The sequence below is a fragment of the Lycium barbarum genome, chromosome 8 (assembly GCF_019175385.1).
Source record: "Lycium barbarum isolate Lr01 chromosome 8, ASM1917538v2, whole genome shotgun sequence".
In the NCBI taxonomy this organism is placed as follows: Eukaryota; Viridiplantae; Streptophyta; class Magnoliopsida; order Solanales; family Solanaceae; genus Lycium; species Lycium barbarum.
Window position 1 is genome coordinate 126,322,574 of NC_083344.1, and position 24,012 is coordinate 126,346,585.

Here is a 24,012-nt window from a genome sequence, read left to right on the forward strand (position 1 = left end):
AAGTAGCATCATGGACTATTAGTTTTGGTCTCAAACATGATGCAATCATCGACTCATCATTGATAAATAAACACATCTGATTAATTTTATCCTAACAATTAAAAGTTTTTTTTTTCCTTCTTGTTGCACCAAAAACTAAATCACACGCTTATATGATAAAAAAAAAAAAAAACGCGAGCCGTTATAGTAACATTTGTAATATGAATATACCCTAAGGTACCACCCCTTCGCTTTGTAAAGATATAAGACATCATTTCAAGATATTACCTTATCATGATCAAAATAATTTTTATCATTCACCATATCTTCGATTTTTTAAATAAAATATCTTCTAAGGTACGACATTTTTGGTTGTCCCCAAGTACGCATTATTATAACTTCGACTGCTTTAACTATATTATTATATTATAAGGTAACAGTTATTATGTAATTGGCTAAGAGCTTGTTTGGATGGGCTTAAAAAAATAGTTTATAAGCTGAAAACAACTTATAAGTCAAAAAAAATAAGTTGGGGTAGGCCAACTTATTTTTTTGGGCATTTTACATAAATGGCAAACATTTAGGGTTTAATCAAGCTGCATAGCTAATGTTTCAATATTTACGTTCTGTAGCAAATCAGTCCAGCTCCCACATGTGTATTCAATTTATTTTTTTAGCTGTATTCATGAATACAACAATTTTTTTCCAACTGTATTCATAAAATAACTATATGTATTCATAAATTGGCTTGTTGTATTCATGAATACAACTATTAAAAAACTGAATACATATACACCAATAATATAAAATACACCAAAAAATTAACAAATATGCCATATTTTTCTGTATGTATACAACAAATACAAGCGAAAAAACTGTATACAACATAGATACACCAAAAAATTAACAAGTATGCCATATTTTCCGGTATGTATACAACAAATACAAGCGAAAAATATTATATACACGGTAAATATACAACAAAAACAGTGAAAATCTAGATTTTTTCTAGATCTGACCGGAAAAAATTTCGGTGATCGGAAAAAATTCCGGTGATCGGAAAAAATTCCGGCTAATACAACAACATTTTTTTTCGTTTTTGCTTCTAACAATGCTTAGATCCGTTATAGATCTGAGTTTTTTTTCATTTTTGCTTCCAACAATGCTTAGATCCGTCGCTATTTGGTGCTTTTCCGGCGTAGATCTGAGTTTTTTTCCCTTGTTGGCGCCGGAGAAGAAAGGAAAAAAGGGTATGGCTGGATAAGAACGGGAAAAGGGGAAGGGGCTGGCAGTGACGGTGGTGAAAGGTCACGGCATTTCGCCGGAGCTCCGGTGGCGGTGGTGGCCGGCGGCGGGGTAGTGGGGAGAAGAGGGGGGAAAGAGATAGGAGAGATGGGTTGGAAGTGAATAGTGGGATGAGTATTCTATTTTTTGTGTGTATATATATATAGTTACTAAATGGTATTAACACACAAATATTTTCTATGAGAAGTAATTAAATTAAACTATAGCTACTAAATGTTAATACCCACTATTGTTTGTTATATCATGTAGTTATTCCTATTTTTTTTGGCTTATAAGCTAAAAGCTTATAAGCTACTTTAGATAAGTTAAGCCAAACTGGCCCAATTATTTTTTTGGGCTTATTTTAAGCACAAAATGACTTTAGGCTGGTCAGTCAAACATTCAAAAAAGCTGAAAACAACTTATAAGCTATTTTCAGCAACTTATAAGTCAATCCAAATGGGCTCTAAGTGTTTATGAATTGTTCCGTTTGCTTGGGCCTTGGGGTAGGTGCTCACTAAGTGTCGAGCATAGCCTTTCGCAAATAGATCATAACACACAACCAGCCTCAAGATTGGTAGTAAATGCTTAGAGAATATAAATAAACGTTGGACAAGTTATGCTGGAATTAGTTATTCTGGAAAGTTAAATATAAGAGTAAGCCTGGAAAGTTAAGGGGATCGTTTGATTTGAAGACAAGTTATGCTGGAATTAGTTATTTTGATATTATTTTTTATTGATTGTTTGATCTATTGTATGAAAAATAACATGTATTAATTTCTAAAATAATTGTTTGCTTACAAAAACACCCTCCACCTTATTTAGTAGAAAAGGGGTTTGAGGGACGTTAAAGGTACTTTTGTCATTCTCATTGTTTTATCCAGTGATAACTAAATTCGGTACTATTATTTCACCGTCTGACACATATAACTTATCCCAGAATTAGTAACTAAACAAGAGATAAGACAATATTAATTTTTTATCCCAAGAAAATTTATACTTGCCTAACATACCAAATGAGCCCTTAGGGATTGTTTGATATGAGGGATAAGGGATAATTAATTCTGGAATTAAATTGGAGACGAGTTTATCCCACGTTTGGTTGAGATAAAATCGTGATATAACTAATCCTAGGATTGCAGTGCTAAGGGTGGGATAACAATCATGGGACAACTTGTTTCCCAACCAAATGATCCCTAAAGAGTGTCAAACGACTTTTTGTGACAAATTTAGTGGTTAACTTATGTATTTCCCTTACATTTTCAAGTTATTATATGGTCAAACCTCTCTATAATGGCAGCGTTTGTCTGAAAATTTCATGGCTGCTATAGTGAGGTGCTGTTATGTATGTATACTGACATTTGATGTTTAGATTTCATTTAGCTGTTATAAACAAAACACTATTTTTTTTCTTTTCTTTTTATGCTAGTATAAGCGAAACCAAAAATACTTGTTAATTTTAAAATCCCAATTGATTTTCATATTTCATTAATTAAAAATTGAAAAGACTAATAAATTACTAAGAAATCCACAACTAGTTATATGATACCAATAAAGAATTAAAATCTAAGGAACATATGCATTTAAAATTAATTGCAAATTTAAATTTTCAAATTTGATGTAAGAATTCTAAAATTGTAGATTATTTCATAAATTCCAGTCTCTTAGTAATAATATAACGTTTGAACTGACGAAGATTTTTGTTCAAAGTTTCAGCAAAAAGGAATTCAATAGCTTTCCTTTGAAGGCCGTCTAACAACTTAATAGTATAATTGAAGATTTTTAGATATTCGTACTTGAAATTTACTATGTACATGACATTATGATGATTATCATAAATATTTTAATATTTTATTTTTATAGATAATATATTTTTTACAAAATATTATTACACAATATTTGAGTGTGGCTGTTATAGAGATATAATATTATAAAGAGTGTACCGCTATAATGAATGTCATTGCCGTTATAGGCAAAATGCTGTTATAGAGAAGTAAAATATAACATAAAATATCAATGCCGAAGAAAATCAGACTGTTATAGTGAAATGCTGAATGACAATTATAGAGAGGTTGTACATCTACCCCTAATTTCTTTTCTCCTTTTATTTATTTATATTCAAATTCTCTTTTTCTTTTAAAAGTTTTTGAGAAATATGCATATTGATTTTTCCTACCAATCATAAATTTCACCTCTTTATTCCTTTCTCTTTTCTTTGTTGGGTTTTTCTCCATTAGATTCTGCCTCTCTCTTGACTTTCCCTATACTGACCTCTTCTTCTTGTATTTTTCTTCCATAAAATCGCTCTTTATACAAACCCCAAAACACAATTTTGTAATAATTAAAATCAGCTATGGCTCTTGGCTCAGGTGGATCTAGTGTTGTTGGTAAGACATTTTTGGAACCCCCCCTTTTCTTTTAATGTTTTGTTTTGCTTGAAATTTGTCTCAAATCTGATCATGGGTTGTTTTTATTTCACTTCTTTAATGCATGTTTTGTGTTTATATGACTGTTTATTCTTGTTATCTTTAGACAAGAATTTTGAAATCTTGTTCTTTAATCATGTGGGGGTTCCTTATTTTTTTGTTTTTATTGATTGATGTGTAGTGAACCCAGTAATTGTAGTGAGTGGATTGAAACACCCAGTATTGTAAAGAGGTTGATTTAGGATTTTAAGCAAGGAACTGCACCCACTACTTCTTTATGTCTATCTTGTTTGTATGTATATGTTTATAAACAGGTTGAGTTAAAGGCTGTGTGTTTTGAGTTTGGTGTTGATTTTACTTCTATGTCCACTGGCAATTGGGGAGAGGTGATTAGACAGGACATGACACAGTTACAGCTTACCGAGGACATGACCTTAGATAGGAGGGTTTGGAGGACCCAGATTAGGGTAGAAGGCTACTAGATAGTCTCGTTATCCTTCCTTATTAGTAGTCGCATTATCGCAGTATAATTTCTTGTGCTTTGATTTCTGCTATTATCTGTTATTTCTTGTACTTTGATTATCCTATTTTATCTGTGTCGCTTTCGTTATTTGCATTTCCATCTCGCTTTGAATTTCTTAGCCTTATCTGACCTCTTTTTATGCTTTTTGTTGAGCCGAGGGTCTTTCGGAAACAACCTTCCTACCTTGGTATGAGTAAAGTCTGCGTACACTCTACCCTCCCCAGACCCCACGTTGTGGGATTTCACTGGGTTGTTGTTGTCGTCCACTGGCAATTGTCATAAATTGAGCTTTATTTCATGTGAGGTATTGGTAAAAGTTAGACTACTTGCTGCTGGGATAACTCAATTTTTGGTGTGTTGATACATCTTTGGTAGTGGAGTGGATGATGTAATTTAGTAAATAGTTGTCAGTAAAATCATCATGGATTAGTTAAAAGGAGTGCTTATAACTGAAAAATTCCAGTTAGAATTGGATTTCCAGGTCTTACAATGTTCAAATTCAGATTGAGTCCTTGGATAAATGCTAGGGGCTTATTTGTGTGACAGTACCTTTTATTAGTCTTACCTGGTGATAGTGTTAACAATCTTATATCATGATTATATGAAGCTAAAGTTAATGAGTTCATACATGTTCTGTTATTCGAGTTTATGAATGTCCCTGTGCTTACATCATAAACACAATTTGCCAATGTTTGATTGGTATTCATTCTTTTGTTTTCTCCTCCTTCATGGCAGAATTTTAATTTCCCCTCCCTGTCTATGAGGGAGGGTGAGGATTCAGGACATTCATCATAAATTATCATTTCACAAGCATAGTGGATTTATTTATCTGTGGTGCATAACTCTTTGCCAGAGTTTAATGTGCGAATCATCCTAGTTGGGTTGTTCTGTCCTGTTTCCTACTAATTAAAAATGATCACATCTTCTGTGTGGTTTGCGAGCTATTGCACAAGAGTTGGGTTTACCCTGTGCGCACCCGAAGGGTAGCGGCTGCGGGTTCCCATGTCATAAAAAAAAATGATCACATCACCAGAAGGTGCAAGTGGATGCATTAAGGATAAAATAAGATAGTGTCACTTGAGATAGTTTAGTCATGTCCTACGTCGACCTACATATGCACCTGGTCCATAGGTATGATACTATGGTGAGTGAAGGGGTTAAAAGGGAATGAGGTAGACCTAAAATCACATGGAAGGAAGTTGTCTTAAAAGACCTACAATTCATTGTGATCACTGCAGACTTAGCTAAAGATAGAGCACAATAGAAGAAAAAATCCATATAGGTGAAATCTGTTCGTGGGGAATCAGATTTAGTCTTGTTAGAGAACTTCTAATATCATTATTGTTATTATTACTAGTATTTATATATATCTAACTTATTTTTCACTTTTATTTCTATTTGGTATGATGATGATTTGAGTTGAGCTTAAACGGAGAAGTGAAGATTAGTATAGCCGACCAAACTTTTTTAGACTGAGGTGTAGTTGTAGTTTAGTTGTAGCTGATACAATTTCAGTTAGTAATTGATAAATGGACATTGGCCCTAACTCAACCCTAAAAGCTAACTCATGAGGTGGGGATTGCCCAAGACCATATAAGGAGACCTAGAACCCATCCCACAAACGATGTGGGACTCCAACAGTAATATTACATCAGCCAAATTGTGGACTTGACTGCTACTTCGGAAACGTGATACCTTCCAGTATGTAAAGTTATGTACAACTACACATAATTTAAAGCTTAGCTTGACAATCTTGATTTCTTTTTGACAAGGTTAATAATTTTATTAAATTGTGGGAACCACGTATTCAAGTCATATACCAAAAGAAGAGAACCTACACCAAAATGTGGTTCTCAACAAAAGAGGTCCAATACCTCTATACAAATAGGGACCTCGTTAGTACTCCAAAAAAGAAACTAGAGACAAAAAACTACTTGGCAATTTTACAAAAACTTGCTCCACCCCTTCAAAAGCGTTCCTATTTCTCTCTTTCCAAATAACCCACATGATTGCTAAGGGGGCACTCTCCATGCCCTTGGGCTTCTCTTCCCCCTCATATGAGTGCAACTTTGCAAAGCCTCTTTCACTGTGCCCGACATCACCAATTGCATCCCAAACAAGTGCCACCCTCCATAACTGATTAGCCGCTTTACCGCAATAGGAGATGATTTACATGCTCGCCCACACTCTTGCACATAAAGCATCAGCTAATATAGGTAATCCTCCTCTTTCTCAGATTTCCCCCGGTTAAGATTGTGCTTCATATATGGGCCTCAACAATTCTTTGAAGCGACTTGCTGGTGTCTGTTTTTGTCTATGGCTGCTCTTCCATGCTAATGACTGCTGGATATTAGAGCTCATAAACTGTGGGAACGAACGCTCAGCTTAACACCTAAAATCCATCTGGAGTTTACACTTAACTTGAGAGTAAAAAGCTGCCTTCCTTAGGAGCTGTATATTCAAGAAGAAGTTAAAATAAAAAAAAAATCTAACCCAAGGGGTTGCATTTTTGCATCCAAGGTTGTGGCCTAGTGGTCAGTGAAGTGGATTGAGAACCATGAAGTCTCATGTTCAAATCCTAGCGGAGCAAAAACATCAGGTGGTTCTTCCCATTTCTCCAGGCCTTAGGTGGTTTCATAGAATTACCCGGTACTTGTGCCGGTGAAGATAGCAGATACCTGATAGAATAGTAGACGTGCGCGCAAGTTGGCCCGGAGACCACGATTATTAAAATCAATTATTCCTGATTCAAGGGGTTGCATAGCTGAGCCCCATCATCCCATTGATCGTGTTCTTCAAGCAGTGCCACCGCAAGAACGCCTTTATGGCTGCTGGAAAGAAAGTGAGAAATGTAATAAGATATTTTCTTTCCTTTCCTCTGAGGTGACAAAGCTAACAAAAGGCTGCCAATTGGATGATATCTTAGCTCAACATCAGCAGGCTTCAGCTTATGTATGAGAAATAATTTATGCTAGAGTAGGCTACTAGCCATGTAAACGATTTGTATAAATAGAGGAGGAGTATCTTGGCGTGGGAGCACATTTAGGTTTCAATAGTGTACAGGCAACATTGAATTGTATATTCAGTTTGCAGTGTACTTTTTTCTTGATAAGTCTTAGAGTCTAAAGGTCTTTGCAGTGATATCACACCAAGACACAGTCACTTTACAATATGGAATAGAAGTTTGAAGTTAAGCCTCCTAAAAATCCAGCAGCTATTTATACACAATGGAATATTTTCTTCACACAAAATACAAATTGAACGCAAGAGAGGTTTAACTCTCCATAGTAGACTTTTATCTACTTTACTAATCCTTTCCAGCATAAGAGAGTTGGTGATGGAACTTAAGACTCATTTGCATTTTAAATAAGTGGTAGTTCAATATGAGCTTATTAGGTGATTGGAACTGTTACCATGATTTGACGTGCAGTAACTCCTTCAACTATTTGGATCTGAAAATGGTAGGAGCAGCAGCAATTGTCAATGATCCTAGCACTCGCTTTTTGTAGCGTCATTTAGCCTGCACATCTACTTGGGGAGTTAGAACCATCTGCCATGTTATGGATTCTTGGTTTACCTTTTTTAAATCTTTCACTTACCAGAATTTTAATTCTTTGCAGTCCCTCGGAATTTCAGATTACTTGAGGAACTTGAACGTGGTGAAAAAGGTATTGGAGATGGGACTGTGAGCTATGGGATGGATGATGGAGATGATATCTATATGCGTTCCTGGACTGGCACCATTATTGGTCCTCACAATGTTAGCATTCTTTTCTCTTTCCTAGTTTCAACCATCTCTAAATTTGGTTTCAACAGGCTTTGTACGTGTTCTCTTTTCAAATAAAATCTTTAGTATATCTTCTATATTATATTATGTTCTGTAAAACAAAGATGTCATTTGGTTATGCATCAAGGAGATTGATGAGACAATAATTGCTTTACTCTGAGTGATGCTGCATGTTAGTTATTCCCTGGGACTATTCAATAGCTTGTTTACTAGCACATTAACTTCTTTCCCATTATTTTAGTGTATTCGTATTAATAGTTAAAGGCTAATTTTCCATGTTTCCACTTTCCAGTCCGTTCATGAAGGTCGCATTTATCAGTTGAAGTTATTCTGCGACAAAGATTATCCAGAGAAGCCACCAACTGTCCGGTTCCATTCTCGAATTAACATGACATGTGTCAACCATGAGACAGGAGTGGTAAGCAATCTATTTTATATTGGTAGAATAAAATGCCATTGTTGTCTTCGAGAAGATTTATATGATACTGCACCCAAGGGTGTGATCTAATGTTCAATGAAGTGGGTTGAGCACCCTAAGGTCTCAGGTTCAATTCCCAGCAGAGACAAAACACTAGGTGATTTCTTCCCATCTGTTCTAGCCTTGGTGGACAGTGTTACCTGGTTGTAGGTGGGAGGTGGCAGGTATTCCATGGAATTAGTCGAGGTGCGCACAAGCTGGCCTGGATACCACGGTTATCAATAATAATAATAATAATGTGATTCTGCATTATCATAATGTCTCAGAGAAATCCAAAATATAATAATGATAATCTGATTTTGCCTTGCCATTGTGGAATTTAACACTTGCATAGTAATTCCTTATGACATTCCATGTAGAAGGGAATCACTGCGGATAGGAGGTATAGATTTAAGTGTATTTTGCTCTGGGATAAAGATCTTTCTCTATGGTTGCTGTTCAATTGTTTCCTGTGTGGATTTACTTCTGATGTCCATAAGTAGGCAAGAGTCCAAATTTTCAATTTCCATGTTTTTTAGCTGTTCATTTATAAATTATAATTGTCTTAGATGTGGCAGTTAATTACGAAGACTCGAAATTACTTCTATTTTATATTTGCCAAAATTTTGTATTGCTTAGCTCAAGCATCTTTCTCAATGCGTTCCAGTTTAGAGCTTTCGATCTTGACAACATTCTGGACTTCTGTTTTCTATGCTAAATGGGGTTTATTTCAACACTTGCTTGTAATATTGTGAAAATAACATCACAAACATTTCTTAGTTGACATACTTTTTGTTCGTGTTTGTATTTGTGTTTGGTCCTGCTTGTTCTGTTGTCTAATAAATTGATGAACGGAAGCCACAACTCTGTGTTGTTGATACAGGTGGAACCAAAAAAGTTTGCTTTACTTGCAAATTGGCAGCGAGAGTATACCATGGAAGACATACTGGTTCAGCTGAAAAAGGAGATGGCTGCTCCTCACAATCGCAAGCTAGTTCAGCCCCCCGAAGGCACCTTTTTTTAGCATAACCACATATATAGGTCCCGTCAATCAACTATGTGCAAAATTGTGTTGCTGTGTCATGACATTGGAAGTTTAAATTTACAGGGGAGAGTGCCTTTAATGGCTTCTCTTACCTCCAATGGTATCTTGATCACTTTTGCTTTCATCCTTTATGAACTTTGTCACTGTGTGCTGTTTGATTAATGAGATTAAATGCTTGTCCAAATATTAATAGTAATAGGTTCTTGTACTGTCTGAATCATTCTTTTGCCTTTTTGTTTCTCCACCCTTTGCTTGGCATTGTTAAACAAGTTTGTGATAGCTTTCTCTTGTTAATGTTGTCTCATCTCCTCATCTTCATTCTTGCATATGTATTTGGTCTGCATGGTTACACAAATATCTTCTTGTATTGGACCCAAATCCTCTGTTGGGATAAGAAATCACTATTCTGTATAGTTGGAATATGCAGCTATGTTTAATTCATGGCATTAATACTATGTATCATTTTGAGGCTCTTCTCATTCCGAAAAATATAGACAATCTGCTACTTGAAAAGGAATTCCAATTTATAAATCTCGATTTCTAATTCATCAGTAGCGACATGGAAAAATGGTTCCTAAATATTTGATTCTGGTCCCTAAACGTCAATAACTGACAAGAAAAATTTGGTCGCCGCCCGTCAGTATAGGGGCTCTTAAGATTAAAACAGAAAATATAGTTACTAGACTTTAGAAAGCCCTTTGCTACCAGCAACATTTTGGTAACTTAAACCAGTTGGTGATTATAAATATTATTATAGAGGGTTACTCTACGATGGTTCGTATGGTAGGGCACCAACAATGCAATAAATAGTGAAATGCTTCCTTTGAGTAGTTTAGTCACAAGGCTCGTTATAGAAAGCTCAGGCATACAGAGACATGGGTCTCAACTCTCTAAGGAGTCCCAAGTCCGATTGAGTCCCGGTTTGATGAGAAGTGGGTTGATATTTGACCGTTGTCATTTGAATGTATAACCCAAATATCTCGAATATTGGTTGAAGAGTCCACGAGACTCTCAACCTTATCTTTAAGTACGAGCTGTTTAATAAAATTGGTATCCTAAAATTACCATTAAGATAGAGTTAATGGTCAAAAACTCACCTGAACTGTCGTTTTTCTGTGAGTTTTCTACCTGAACTATCAGGTGTGTGAGTTTCTTACATGAATTATCACCAACTTAAAATGAAACATCCTCCATTCTTATGAAACAAGTAGAATTTCTAATAAGCTCTCAAAAATAAGATGACATTACGAGGCATAGACCTCATTTGGCCATGATACATGATCAAGGGACATCAAAATTATGAATTACATACATGCCTCTTTCTAAAGAGAGTATTCCTATGACTTTTCCGCCTGAAGGATGGAAATTGAACTTGTTGTTAGGGTTTGTCTGAATTTTCTACCTTATTTGATATTCTACCATAATTGTGTTTTATTTCAAAAAAGTTTTCTGGATGGAAAAGGTTTTTTGGTGGAAAAGATCTCTTTCATATTTCAATAATCCTTTCTTGGAGGAAAAGTTTCGGACTTCTATAAAATGGAGATTCGTCTCTCTCACACAATACACAATAACATCCACAATGTAGTCCTTAAAATAATCTTGTTTAGGGGAGATTTTCTCTCAATAGTTTATATATATATATATATTTAATTAGTTTCTCATATGTACGTCAGTTGGCCAAACTGTATCAATGTATTATGCACTTTTAGTATTTTTTTTGTTGTTGTCTGATTTATGGTCATTCAAGGTTTTCAATGGATAGATTCCTCATGACACCTTGTTATTTCGATCCCAACAAGTGATATCAACGCCAGGTTCGGCCAATAGTTCGGCGAGTTTCAAGGCAGGTTCAAGGCGGTTTCAAATCAAGCTGCAAACAGTTTCACGATAATGTAGATTTTCAAATAAAGCTGCAAACAGTTTCACGATAATGAAGATTATTTGTCCGGACTGCTACGTGTGAAGATGACTTTTCAACCATATTTTCATCATTCTCTGTGCTGCATCTTTGAAAATAAAAATAAAATATTTTTTAAACCATTTTTAACCCATAATATTCTTAACTTTATTTTTAACCGTGACAAGCAACAGTGATAAAGATTCTATGAAGATGGAGATTCAAGATTATTTTGCTAGAAAATTCAAGCCAAGGGGAGATTTGTTAGGATTTGCCCTGAATTTCTATCTTATTTGGATTCTACCGATGTTTAAACGGTTGATGAAGGACCTCAGCTGCTTCTCTTCTCTTTTTTTAATCTCAAAACTATCTTACACTATTACTTACACGCCACGTTTCAGACCAAAAGAGCGCCATGAATTAAATGTTCAATAATATCTGAAATTAATTAATTATGAAAACAATGCTAAACTCTTTTCTTCTTTTGCTGACTTTTCTTGAGACGTAGAAGGGCTTATGAATGGTGAGGAAATTATTTTTTGTTGGATTGGAACGTATTAATATTGAGTAGTATAGTGTGGATATGTAACTTAATAATTACAAATATTGGATGAGACTAGAAAATTTTCTTCTGTAATATTTTATCTGAATTTATAATTTAAATTATAATGAGTTCAGTGCTAAAATTTTACAGAATTAATCCATCAAGTCAAAATTTTAGGTTTGCTTCTGAATATATTTCTAACTCTGTCCGTACTCTGATGGAAAAAGGTGAATTTATATAAGAATCGGAAATGTTTAAATTTAGGAATTAGTTTTGTGTGACATTTTAGATAAAACATATAAAAATAATTGTAAAAGGATTTATATACGTATATATTACATACAATATATTTTTAAGCATGACATCTTTCCTGATGTCTATTGGTAAGGATTGAGTTTGTTAATTTCAAGATTCACTGCTAGAAAAAAAAAAATTCACACCGACATTCAGTGAAAAATTTGTGTTGTAAAATATGATTTTTCCACCTTATTCCCACCGAATAATCTCACTGGAAAAAAGCATGGTGGGAAATAGGGGTGGGCATAAACACCGAAAACCGAAAAACCGAACCGAACCGAATTAATTCGGTTTTTCGGTTTCGGTTTTTCGGTACGGTGTTCGGTTCCGGTTTAACCGAACAGTGCTGCTGCTACAGTGCTAATTGCTCATGTCTTTTCCAATTTCCAGTTTTCTCAGTTTTCTCGGTGCTAATTGCTCATGTATTAGACCATTTTTTTTATACTTTATTTATGTTTGCTATTAGCACTGTAAACTATTAGCACCATTTTTTCACTAATGCTAATGTTCTAATGACTACTGTGCTAGTGTTCTAGTTCTAATGACTACTAATGTTCTAATGCTAATGTTCTAGTTCTAGTGCTAACAGTTCTAGTTCTAGTTCTATGTATAGTACCTTTAGGCTTTTACAGAGGGATTGAGCAAGGTTTTTCGGTATAGTACCGTTTGGACTAGCAAGGTGTAACGACATATGTGTTTAAATTATCTAGCTTACATTCGGTAAAATATATATGTTTAAGAATCGGTAAGCATATACATAAAAACAATAAAATAGCTCATTTTTAATTAAAAAGAAAGTCCATTTTACAAGCAGAAAATATCCCATTTTAGGCCCATGCAAAAAAAAAAACCGAATTAAAAAACCGAACCGAACCGAACTAATTCGGTTCGGTGTTCGGTGTCCACTTTCAAAAAACCGAAACCGAAAAAACCGAACCGAAGTTTGAAAAACCGAACGCCCACCCCTAGTGGGAAGTAGACACCCATTGAAACGCTGAGAAACTTCGTAATGTTTCCGTGTGAAAACTCTACTATTTAAATTTTTCCCAACGACATTCAGTGGGAAATAACCATTAAAAAATTTTCAATGAGAAAATAGTGATTTTTTTAGCAATGATTATAAATAGCACACACTTTTTTCTCTAAAACGAGTACAACACTAGAGTATCTCTTCTTCATCTTTACTGCTCTCAAATAATTCCAACGTGTTCTAGTGGAAATTTAAATACTACTGAAATTTGCAACTTTGATTTTGTAAGATTTTGGAGTATTTAATTCTACCACAACCACAGACAGAGAATAATTACAAAAATGAGAAATATGAGCAGCAACAATACAAAGTCCAAGAAAAATTCAAACTTTACTATGAAAGAGGGAAATAACGACCTTGTCATTCACAATTTAATTTTACTTTGACCCCTCTATTATGTAACATATTTCATAAATATAAGCAGACTTATGCTTATATTTAAAAAAAAAAACTTTAATTTTTAATTTAAAAAATTTAATTATGCTTAATGACGTGCACTTATTGACATAAAAACATCATAGACCGCAAATTTAAAAGTACTTTTAGTTTATTTTAATTTATTTATTTTTAATAATCATGCCCAATTAAACATCATTATATATAATACGAATTAAGAATTACTCGCGTAACATATTTTCTTACACTATCAATAGATTCAAACGTGTGATATCAGGTTATATACCATTTTAATAGATTCTTAGTTAACGTTTATCTAAGAGATTTACCTATAATTACGTTACATCTTTGACTAAGCTTATAAGATCAAACTAGCTTATCCACACTTTTTAACTTATATACACGTTTGATAAGCATCAAATGTAATTATTAGTCAAATGCTTATAAGTCAAATGCCATAAATTTGTCACCCCTAATTTATCATTTTACAATTTATAAACATTTTCATTTGACCAAATCTTTTACAATTTTATCTCTAATGTCTTTTGTACTCTCTTAATTAATACCCTTCATAAAAAGTAACTTTTCAATCATATAGCTATTCAATTTCCATCATTTGTCCTTACTTTAATATTAAAATGTTTTGATAAATTGAACTAAGGACATTTCAGTCATTTTAACAAAAAAAAAAAAAGGTTTTTATCAACACTTTTTATTACCATTTCTATTAAAAGATGAGACTGTTTAGTTATAAATTTAAGAGAATTTCAACACCAAAAAGTATTTGCAACATCAGATACTTATTATCTACTTTTACTCAGCTAATCCAAACGTGCTCTTATATGCATGTGCACACAACTTATAAATTACCCTCCTCACAATCCTTCCCTTTTTCTTCAGGAGCCAACTTCTTTCACCATTCCTCTAAAATCTTAAATTTGAAACAACAAACCCTGCCTAGCATTAATTGCCCCACACCAACAAAATTTAAGAAACTTCTATTCATACTACAACCAACCATCAAACCCCAACAACAATAAAACTCCACATAAAGAAAAAAGGTCACATAATTTTTTTTACCCATTCAAACTTCAATACTTCTCTTACTTCAAAAAAATATGAAGCTCCCTTCTCTCTTCAAAATCCAAGAAAGTTCTTTTTCTCCATTGCCACCTTGTGGAAACCTCAAAACTCTCTCTTTTAGAGTTGAAAATAATCACAACATTTTCAGCTCTGAATTTTTTTACAACAATGTTGATGATTACATAGTAGAGGCAGTTATTGAAGGCCTAAAAAAGGAGAAACAAAGGCTTTTTTTTGAGCCAGGGGAAAAAACTAGTTCAATTCTTGAAGTGTCATCATCAACAAAGAATAATAGTAATAGTAACGGGCTCGAGTTTCTACCATTTAATGACTCATGTGTTATAACAACGATGGATTCGATGGACCCTTTTGAGGATTTCAAGAGATCAATGGAAGAGATGGTAGAAGCAAATCAAGAGATTAAAGATTGTGAGAAGTGTCTTGAAGAGTTATTAAGTTGGTATTTGAAGGTTAATGGGAAAAGCAATCATCATTATATTATTGGTGCATTTTTTGACTTGTTGATTAGTTATTCTACTACTTCTTCATCTTCATCAAAAAATGCTACTACTACAACTTATAGTCATTCTTTCACAAATTCTCCATTCTCATTTTGTTCTTCTAGTTTTTCTGCTAGTCCTCCTTGTTTGTCTTTGTTAGAAGCTGAGGATGATGAGATTGTTGAGAAAACTGTTGATAGTGTTTCACCTTCAGATGTTTGAAAAAAAAAAAAGTATTAGAAATGAAATATTAGTGGTGTATTTTTTTTTTTTCCCCACCCATTTAGGAGGATTTATAGTGTTTCCACACTTCCCCTCCAGCGTGACTCGAACCCATTAGTGGTGTATTCATAGTTGCGCTCTACCTTTTTTTTCTTTTTAAATGTTTGTTGTGTCACTAAACTACAGAAGAAATAGGAATTATTTACGATAATTTTTGTTGATCTATTGTCAAAATACTCCTAGCCAAACGTCTAGGAGTATTATTTTTATCTTAAGTAACATGAACTGGAAGGGAAATAACATTTAATCATACTTTGACCTTCTAGATTTCTTATCACACTTTGACCTAACATGGCCTCCCTACCCGTCAAAAAGAAGGGATAATGTATGCGTACACTCTATCCTATTTAGAAACCACCCGATGAATTATACTAGGTATATTGTTGTGTTGTATTTTGACCTGACATGCTATATCAATTTTTAGACCAATACAAATATTAGTTTTTGCCTCACTTCTATTAACCTAGAGAAAAAGTAATTGTAAATTGAAGGTTTGTCTATTTAATTATTTATTAAAATGCGTAGTTCGTTTATATTTTGGTTTATCTTTCATTTTCGAATTACTGGTCTATCTAGCATTCTTAGGTAAAGTTATAAAATAAATTAAAGACAATATGAAAAGTTTCTCTTTGACTTTATGGTGATTAATCAAATGGACCATCTTTTCAACAGACAACTTTTGATTAAAAGTTGTGCAAAATCTTCTTTCTTAAACATGTACCATTACAATTGTTTGTAAATTAAGACAAAAAGAAATCAAGAAAATTATTTTCCTTAATGGGAGAAGGTAATAACATGTTGAAAAATAATATTTCCGTTGTGAGAGTAAGAAATTTAGCAGCAAATGAATATTGCTTCAATAGGCACCCAGCTATTAATGCTCAACAAATCCAAATACTTATAGTTGGGTAATAAATATTTTAGGGGTATATAGTCATAAATACTTTATCCAATAGTACAATCCAAAGTTGTACACTTAGTCCTAATTTGACTTTAATAGAGCAGAGCCTATGGTCCAGTCAATGATAAAAAACATGTACACATTGGCCCAGATGTTGCAGAAATTGCAGTTTACACATACATTAATGGAGCCGTTTGTCTATGGATTTTATTTCAAAATTTCAAAATAATATTTAAGTAGGAGTAAGTGTTTATTGCTTATTAAACTGCGCCATATATTATTCAAACTTTTAACTTGAGATATGAAATTTGAATTATTAAAAATAGGTTTCGGGAAGTTTTCACATAATTTTTTTGTTGATTGTCCCTTTTTGTGATGACTGTATAGTAAATGATCATCTCTTCATTTTTCTTGTAATTTATGGACTTTTTAGATGATTGTATAAAGGTTCATTTGAGCAAACCGAAAATCTGATTAGAAAATGTAAGACCAAACAACATATCCAGTGTAATCCACAAATGAGATCTGGGGAGGCTAGAGTGTACTCAAACGTTACCTCTCTCTACCAAGGTAGAGAGGCTGTTTCCGAAAGAGCCTCGGCTAAAGAGAATTAGAAAATGCAAGATCACGGTCTAGAATTAGAAAATGTAAGACTATCGTCTAATGTTTTCAGTAACTTTCAAAATTCTAGACCGTGGTCTTACAGTGCTGCCAAGGGTCTTTCGGAAAACAGCCTCCCTATCTTTCGAGATAGGGGTAAGGTCTGCGTACACTTTACCCTCTCCAGACCCCACATTGTGGGATTTCACTGGGTATGTTGTTGTTGTTGTTGTCGGTCTTACAGTGCTCTTACATTAGAAAATGTAAGACCATGGTCTAGAATTTTGAAAGTTACTGAAACGTTAAACGATAATTTAATTTTATGTCTGTAAGATTGAACAAACAATATTAGACTCAAGTCTAACGTTGTTTGGAAGGATGATTTCACAAGGACTACATTTGCACAACTTTAAGAAATAGAAACAAAATCTGAATTGTGATTTAAAAAAGGGACATGCGCAAATCAACTAGTTTTGACTCACAATTCTAACTAAATGTTTTATTCCAAACACTTCTTCTTCCATATAATTTTTTCACGTAACTTCAAATACTATTTATTTTTAAATATTAACCAATTCATGTCCAAACGCGATAAATAATCACAGCCTCGGATTTTCAAATTTGCAAGGTTATTATCAATTGATAGCAACAATACAGCTGGGACTGAATCTTTTTGAGGTGGTCCTTCCCTGCAAAAGCATAATTAACCCAAAATTTGAGAAAAGTAAATAACTATAGTATTCTTCTTTTTGTATCTTTGTGGTAACTCGCTTTTTCTTTTTAAACTGAGAGCAAATTGTACTAGTTATTTTTGGTACGAAGAGGATTCCATCTGCCATGTAAATTATTGCTCAAGGTAAAAACAAAAATGTTATTTTCTTCTTTTAAAATTTAAATTTTAAATATAACAATGCAAAAACTTCCAAATTTTATCCTTCACTGTCTAAAAAGCAGCAAAGAAATGGAGGAAAAAAACAAGAAATGAAATTATTCTCATGGGTTGAGAAGAGAATGCCAATGCCAAAAGATTGAACTGCATGAATTGGTGTCCTAATTGAAAAGATTTTTGAACTGCATGAATTGGTGTCCTAATTGAAAAGATTTTCATACTTTGTCTTGATATATGATATTAAATCAGACAATCTAATTTTAGTTGTTAAAAGTTAAAGAGAGAATACATTTTACTTAATTATAATTAAGTTTAAAATACGTATATAAAAGACACATGTATTATATCCAGTAATTTAACGTATGCATATAGGCATTTACCTACCAAATGAATTCCCGCGTTTTATTTCTTGTTGAGTAGTAAGTCAACTAGATGAGGATTACATTAGTATATGTATACTCATAATTTTTTACGTATAATTGATGCATTTATTCTCTCTATGAAAGCTAATTAAGCCAATTTTACGTACTTGAGTGTAGTTTGAATGGCTACAAAAATAAACTCACTTTTCAGATTAACCATATTTGATATACTATAACATTTGGTTGGCTTTTTAGTGACCTACTTATGATAATATTATTTACACTGTCAACGATTGACACTTTTAAGTTTTAACTTCTCTTAGCACTTCAACCATCTACTCAAGGAGGCAAATTAAAGTAGACCATTCACATGACAAATCAGTGAATGAAATATTACAACATCAATATATATTTTTGCCTAGAATCAGACACTCATATATATACTTAAAAAAAATGATAAAAAAGAAATAACTCAGCGTTGATAACTAATTGATAGATTAAATCTTCATATAACACACCAAAAAGGACGACATAATTAAAGATGCAATTTCTTGAAGACATCCTACCATAATATACTCCACTTTTTGTGCTGTCTCTACCTAAAATCGAGTTCATATCGTAATATGTTGAACAAACTTACAAATTATAATAAAAAACAATATCTAAAAAGCATATTATTAAACGATAAACTTTTTGGCTAATTAAGAATTAGAATTATATATATGACGATGGCCTCAATCTCAGAGCCCAGATTCTTGTCTAAGGGGCGAACCTTCTAAATTTTGTGCCCAATTAATATTTAATACTCCATATTTCACATAAATCAATGAAATTGAATTAATTTATAGTAATTTAAAGTCGAATCCAATAATTATGTGTAACATCAGTTTTTGGGTTCAAAGCACGAAGAAGCACTACGACGTACATAAGCTATGCAGTATGTTTTTTGTCCCGTTTCGAGATGTAATTTTTCAAAAAAAAAGTTTCCTTTCCTGGTAATTATTATTCGAGGAAATTAAAAGCCGTTAGTTTCTGTGGGTATGAAAATATAACTTTTGGTCTCCACTGGAGATTTTAATATTTTTTTCTTTTATTTTATGTTTTATTCGTTAGATTTGGAATCTTTAGTCAATACTATGATGAGTATTACTCCCCCGTTAATTTTATGTGTCTTACTTCGACTGAACATAAAATTAATAAAGTAAATGAGGTTTTTTAAATTTTGTGGCTCTAAATTAAATTTGTGTGTAATGTATCAAAATGCTTCTAAACTAGTGATCTTAAACATGAGAATTTGGCATGGTATATCAACTCCTATATAGAATTGGCAAAAAATAACAATCTTTTTAAATGTTGGCATTGAGTGGCCAAAATCAATGTTTTGGGCTTTTTATTTTGTATCACATGACCCATAAACTTCTCCTATTTTTTAGCCTCTTCATAATATTTTGTTTCATCTCTTAGCAATTTTCCACGTTTTAGGTGTATGCATGACCCATTAATCCCTTAAAAAAAGTTTCAAATCTTCCAAACTCCCTCTCTGTCTTCCTAAAATTTCTCTCTAATAAATTATGAAAAATTAACTCCCAAAATCTCTTGATTTATAATATAACGAAGCATTGTATTTGAACATTTAGACAAAGTATATCTCATATATATATTTTCTTTTTTTGCAATAATCAGCTTACAATAAACTGTATACATATGTCATAGGTATATTATGATATATGCAAAATATGTATACATATTATGCATATGTCTACATGTACATGTATACATCACATGTATACAATGTATAGTATATGTATACATATTATTAGTAGTGGAAAATCATTTTCAACCTTTATATATTGTAATAAAGGATACGGATTTGACACAGTACAAACATTTTAAAACCAAATTAGCAAAATTAAGAGAAGAAAATTGTTCATAATGATTTCCATTATAATTGAATCTCTCTCACGTGAAATAAGAAAAAAAATTAAAGTATTTTAAACTATTACTTACCCCAGCCGGGTTAAGCACGGTGGATTTTGATAAGGGGCCGTCAAATTATTAGGGGCGGGTTTAGATTTAATAATTGGATGGGTTTAATTTTTATTTAATGGCGAATCATAATAGGACACGTGGCGCTTTAAATTGTAAATAACCATCAATTAGTTTTAGGTTAGTTTGAGAGTATTTTTTAGCAAAAAAAAAAAAGTTTAGGGGTATTTTTAGACCAAAAAGTGAATGAAGGGTATTTATAAACCATTTCTCATAGGATGAGGGTATTTTTTTTGCCCTTTTCCGTACATAAATTGAAACGAAAAGAGTAAAATGTGTTGATTGAAGAGAGGATACATTAGGGATGTGCAAAAATCAGTTTAACCGATAAACCGAACCAATAAAAACACTATTGGTTTATCGATATCGGGTTATTGGGTTAACGGTTTGTAAACGGCTTTGTAAATTTTTTTATTGGGTTATCGGTTCGGTTTCCGATTTTAAGGATTTAATTAATGGTTAAACCGATAACCCAATAAGCTTATATTAAAATTACCTTTTTATCCCTAATTATATTTAGTGACTTCATATTTTAATTTTTATATACAAACCTATTTCTAAATTACTTACCGCAGGCACGCTTATTCTCTCAAAGTCTCAATTCTCATACGAAATTAGGGCTTGCGATGCCTCTCTGTGTCACCTCTCTCCCTCACTTCTTAAATGAACAAATGAGGTTGGCTTTTTTTATGAACTGTGAACTGACCTTGTTTTGTTTTTTGAAAGATTGATACAATGCATTTTATAGTTTTTTTCTTGTAATTTGCATAGACTTTATGCATGAAAGCAGTGTATATATGAACATATGAAAACAAGAGAATGTAAAAAAAAAAAAAAATCTAGCGGAGCATTTTCTTATTGGTTAAACCGAAAACCGAACCATTAAGGACAAAAAACGGATAAACCGAAAACCGATAACGAATATCTTATCGGTTTGATTTTGTTTTAGCATATTTACAAACCGAAACCAATAAACCGAATCGGTAATTCACAAAACTGAACTGAACCGACCGATAAGCACCCCTAGAATGCATACTACAAAATAGGCTACATATGTAATCAACTGGCTAGATATGAACAAAATAAATATGGACTGGACTTCTCCTGATCTGCTCATGTTGGGTCATTGTATCTAAATTGGGCCTTATCTTCTGAAGTTTGACCTTGGGCTCCAACTCAACTCCCCTCTTACAAATTTTTGCAGGGATTTTGCTTCATACGGACTAGTCTTTAATGTATATACTTTTTTTTTGGCAATTAACAAACTTTTCATTAATCACCTTTAGATCGTTAAAAAACCAGGGGAATTATACCAGATTTAACCCCTCTCGTGAACACCTGTAGACATCAGTTCCTCTAGCCTTTTACAATTTATATTCTATCATCTACTACAAACTACACAAAAAATCAAATAACCTCCTATTACCCCGAACTCTAATAGTCTTTAATAATTACCCTTCATATTCCCCTGCTGCTTATTTAATAAAAAAATCCAGTTATGATTTGCTCGGCATAAGTTTTGTTTATCTTCAGAAATTGAACTTTTGCCTCTCTCGTGACAAATTCTGCAGGAATTAAGTTATGCGGCATAAGTTGTGTAATGTTTTTCAGATTATGTTGAGTGTTGAAATTTTGCCTTTTTCAGCATAATTTGTGTGGATGTGATGATACATATGTCGAAGATAACGCTAACTATGTTGAGCGAAATCTAAACTTATGTTTTTATTTTTCCAGATTATGTGGAATCTTAAAAGTTTTGCCTTGTGCGGCTTAACTTGTGGGATGTTATGATACATATGCCGAAGTTAAACGCTAACTATACCACTAGATATTTAGTTTAAACCGCGCCAAAATTGTTGAAGGACAAAAATTAAAGACTACAAATTTGAGTGGCAAAAATTAAAGACCACCCCGAAAGAGGGACATTTGTGCGAATAACCCTCCCCCTCTTAAGCTAAGCTAATACCTACTTCTTTCTTCTTTTACAAAGCTCGTTAGATTTGTCATCTATAGCTGGTAGTGAATTAAGTAGACCATTTTATTACATACGTCCAATGAGGCAATTAGTCAAAGAAAACAAACAATTAATATTTATGAACTCAGCTTTTATTAATTCCCAAACAAAATATATGTCCAATAATGACCATAAAAGTAATTCAAAATTTCAGAGTTTGTTTTCAAGCAATCAAGTCTGGGCACTCGTATCTCCTTCATCCAATATCAATTGTTTGCAAATAATATATCATTAAAAAGATATCGAATTTTATTTTCACTGATATATGCTTCGCACATACTGGAAGCCTGCAAAGGGAGAAAAACAAGTAAAAAAATTGGGTATTCAGGCCAAATTTCCAGATTTGCTTATGTGTCGAGCAGCCATTTTTTGACATTCATTTCTCCTCCATCCGATAATTAAATTTAACAAATAATATATTGTTGGAAAGATCTTAAGAAGGCAAATCCAACGATACAAGGATCGCACATTGAAGCAGCCTACACAGGGAGATAACATAGTTGAAAATAGGGACATTCATCATGTTTTTTAATAAATATTTTGACATGCAATATTTTTTAATGGAAAATCCGACTTTCCCTAAATTTTAAACCATACAAAAATTATACCGTGATATGATACCAATGAGGGGAGAATTACTTGAACATTTATGTGGAATTCGACGTGCCTTTTTCTAGGATGGGTTGGGGGTTACCACCACATTGTCTTAAGAGGTTTTTTTAAGGTAAACTTACAGAAATAACTACCTTATTATAGGTTCTTACCATTAGTAGCTATCCTTTTTAATATTACGATATGTAGCTACCATTTCATTAGTTTATGTATTTGGACGCGTGTATTTGAAGGTCTTCAAATCTATATATAATATAAAGCTAGGCATAAACAATCATATGTGGCACCTCTCTATGGCCTCCATACATTTATCTTTTTTCTCCTTTTTTTGACATTTTCCCCTCCATTTCTCTATATAATAATAACACAATAATCTACTAAATAATTGAATTAACCAAAGCCTCACCCACGTAGCACTTGTAATTAAGCACAAAGTAACTGTTTTCCAGTTCAACCCAAAGTAACCGTTCATCTCTCAACCCACGTAGCAGCAATATAATACACTCTTTACGGATAAATTACATTAAGCAAATTCGATGGACGCTTCTTTTCCTTTAAAATAAAACGCTACAGTCGCTTCTTCTCCTTAAATAAAGGAAGTAACTTCGAAGGAAATAAAATTTGTGCCTAGACTTTTTCTCTCTCTTCACAAATGCTCTCGGTGCACGTTAACCAGTGAAGTGCTAACGTGTGCAGGTGGCCGTGAAAAATGGGGAAAAGTCGAACACAAAAGCAAGCTAACACAAATACAACGCCGGTAAACACAAAGCGACTGGCGGAGATCATCGATCAACCACAAAAAGCAAAAGACGTAGGTAAAAAGATGACCCAAAAGGAAGCGATCCAAGACACATCACCGGAAAAAGGGGAAACTCCACCGGCAGTTGAGGTCGTCATAGGTCAAAGGGAACTGAACCTCGAACATGCAAATAGAAATGGCGGCAAGACGACGAGCCCAACGACAAACCCCACTAAGCAAGGCAAGCTGACACCAGATTTGCAAACACAAATGGAAAACCCTGCGCAAGTGGCTACTTCGACGTCGGAAAATACGCCAC

The 24,012-nt window shown here is 33.3% G+C and overlaps 2 protein-coding genes across 2 annotated transcripts; both read left to right on the forward strand.

Moving 5' to 3' along the window:
* The first annotated feature begins 3,457 nt into the window (after nt 1–3,457).
* Nucleotides 3,458–9,718, forward strand: LOC132607211 (ubiquitin-conjugating enzyme E2 variant 1D-like). The gene is made up of 4 exons (XM_060321087.1): nt 3,458–3,650; nt 7,833–7,972; nt 8,292–8,417; nt 9,340–9,718. Exons 1-4 carry the CDS (start codon nt 3,617–3,619, stop codon nt 9,478–9,480), a joined length of 441 nt encoding a protein of 146 aa, XP_060177070.1. The 5' UTR covers nt 3,458–3,616; the 3' UTR covers nt 9,481–9,718.
* Nucleotides 9,719–14,489: 4,771 nt separating this feature from the next.
* LOC132605445 (transcription repressor OFP13-like) lies at nt 14,490–15,689 on the forward strand. The gene has a single exon (XM_060318592.1). It carries the CDS (start codon nt 14,784–14,786, stop codon nt 15,468–15,470), a length of 687 nt encoding a protein of 228 aa, XP_060174575.1. The 5' UTR covers nt 14,490–14,783; the 3' UTR covers nt 15,471–15,689.
* Nucleotides 15,690–24,012: the final 8,323 nt, after the last annotated feature.

Coding starts and splice junctions, on each gene's coding strand:
- LOC132607211 (XM_060321087.1), top strand. CDS start 3,617: ATGGCTCTTGGCTCAGGTGGATCTAGTGTTGTTG. Junction 3,651..7,832: donor AGGTGGATCTAGTGTTGTTG/GTAAGACATTTT, acceptor AATTCTTTGCAG/TCCCTCGGAATTTCAGATTA. Junction 7,973..8,291: donor CCATTATTGGTCCTCACAAT/GTTAGCATTCTT, acceptor TCCACTTTCCAG/TCCGTTCATGAAGGTCGCAT.
- LOC132605445 (XM_060318592.1), top strand. CDS start 14,784: ATGAAGCTCCCTTCTCTCTTCAAAATCCAAGAAAGTTCTTTTTCTCCA.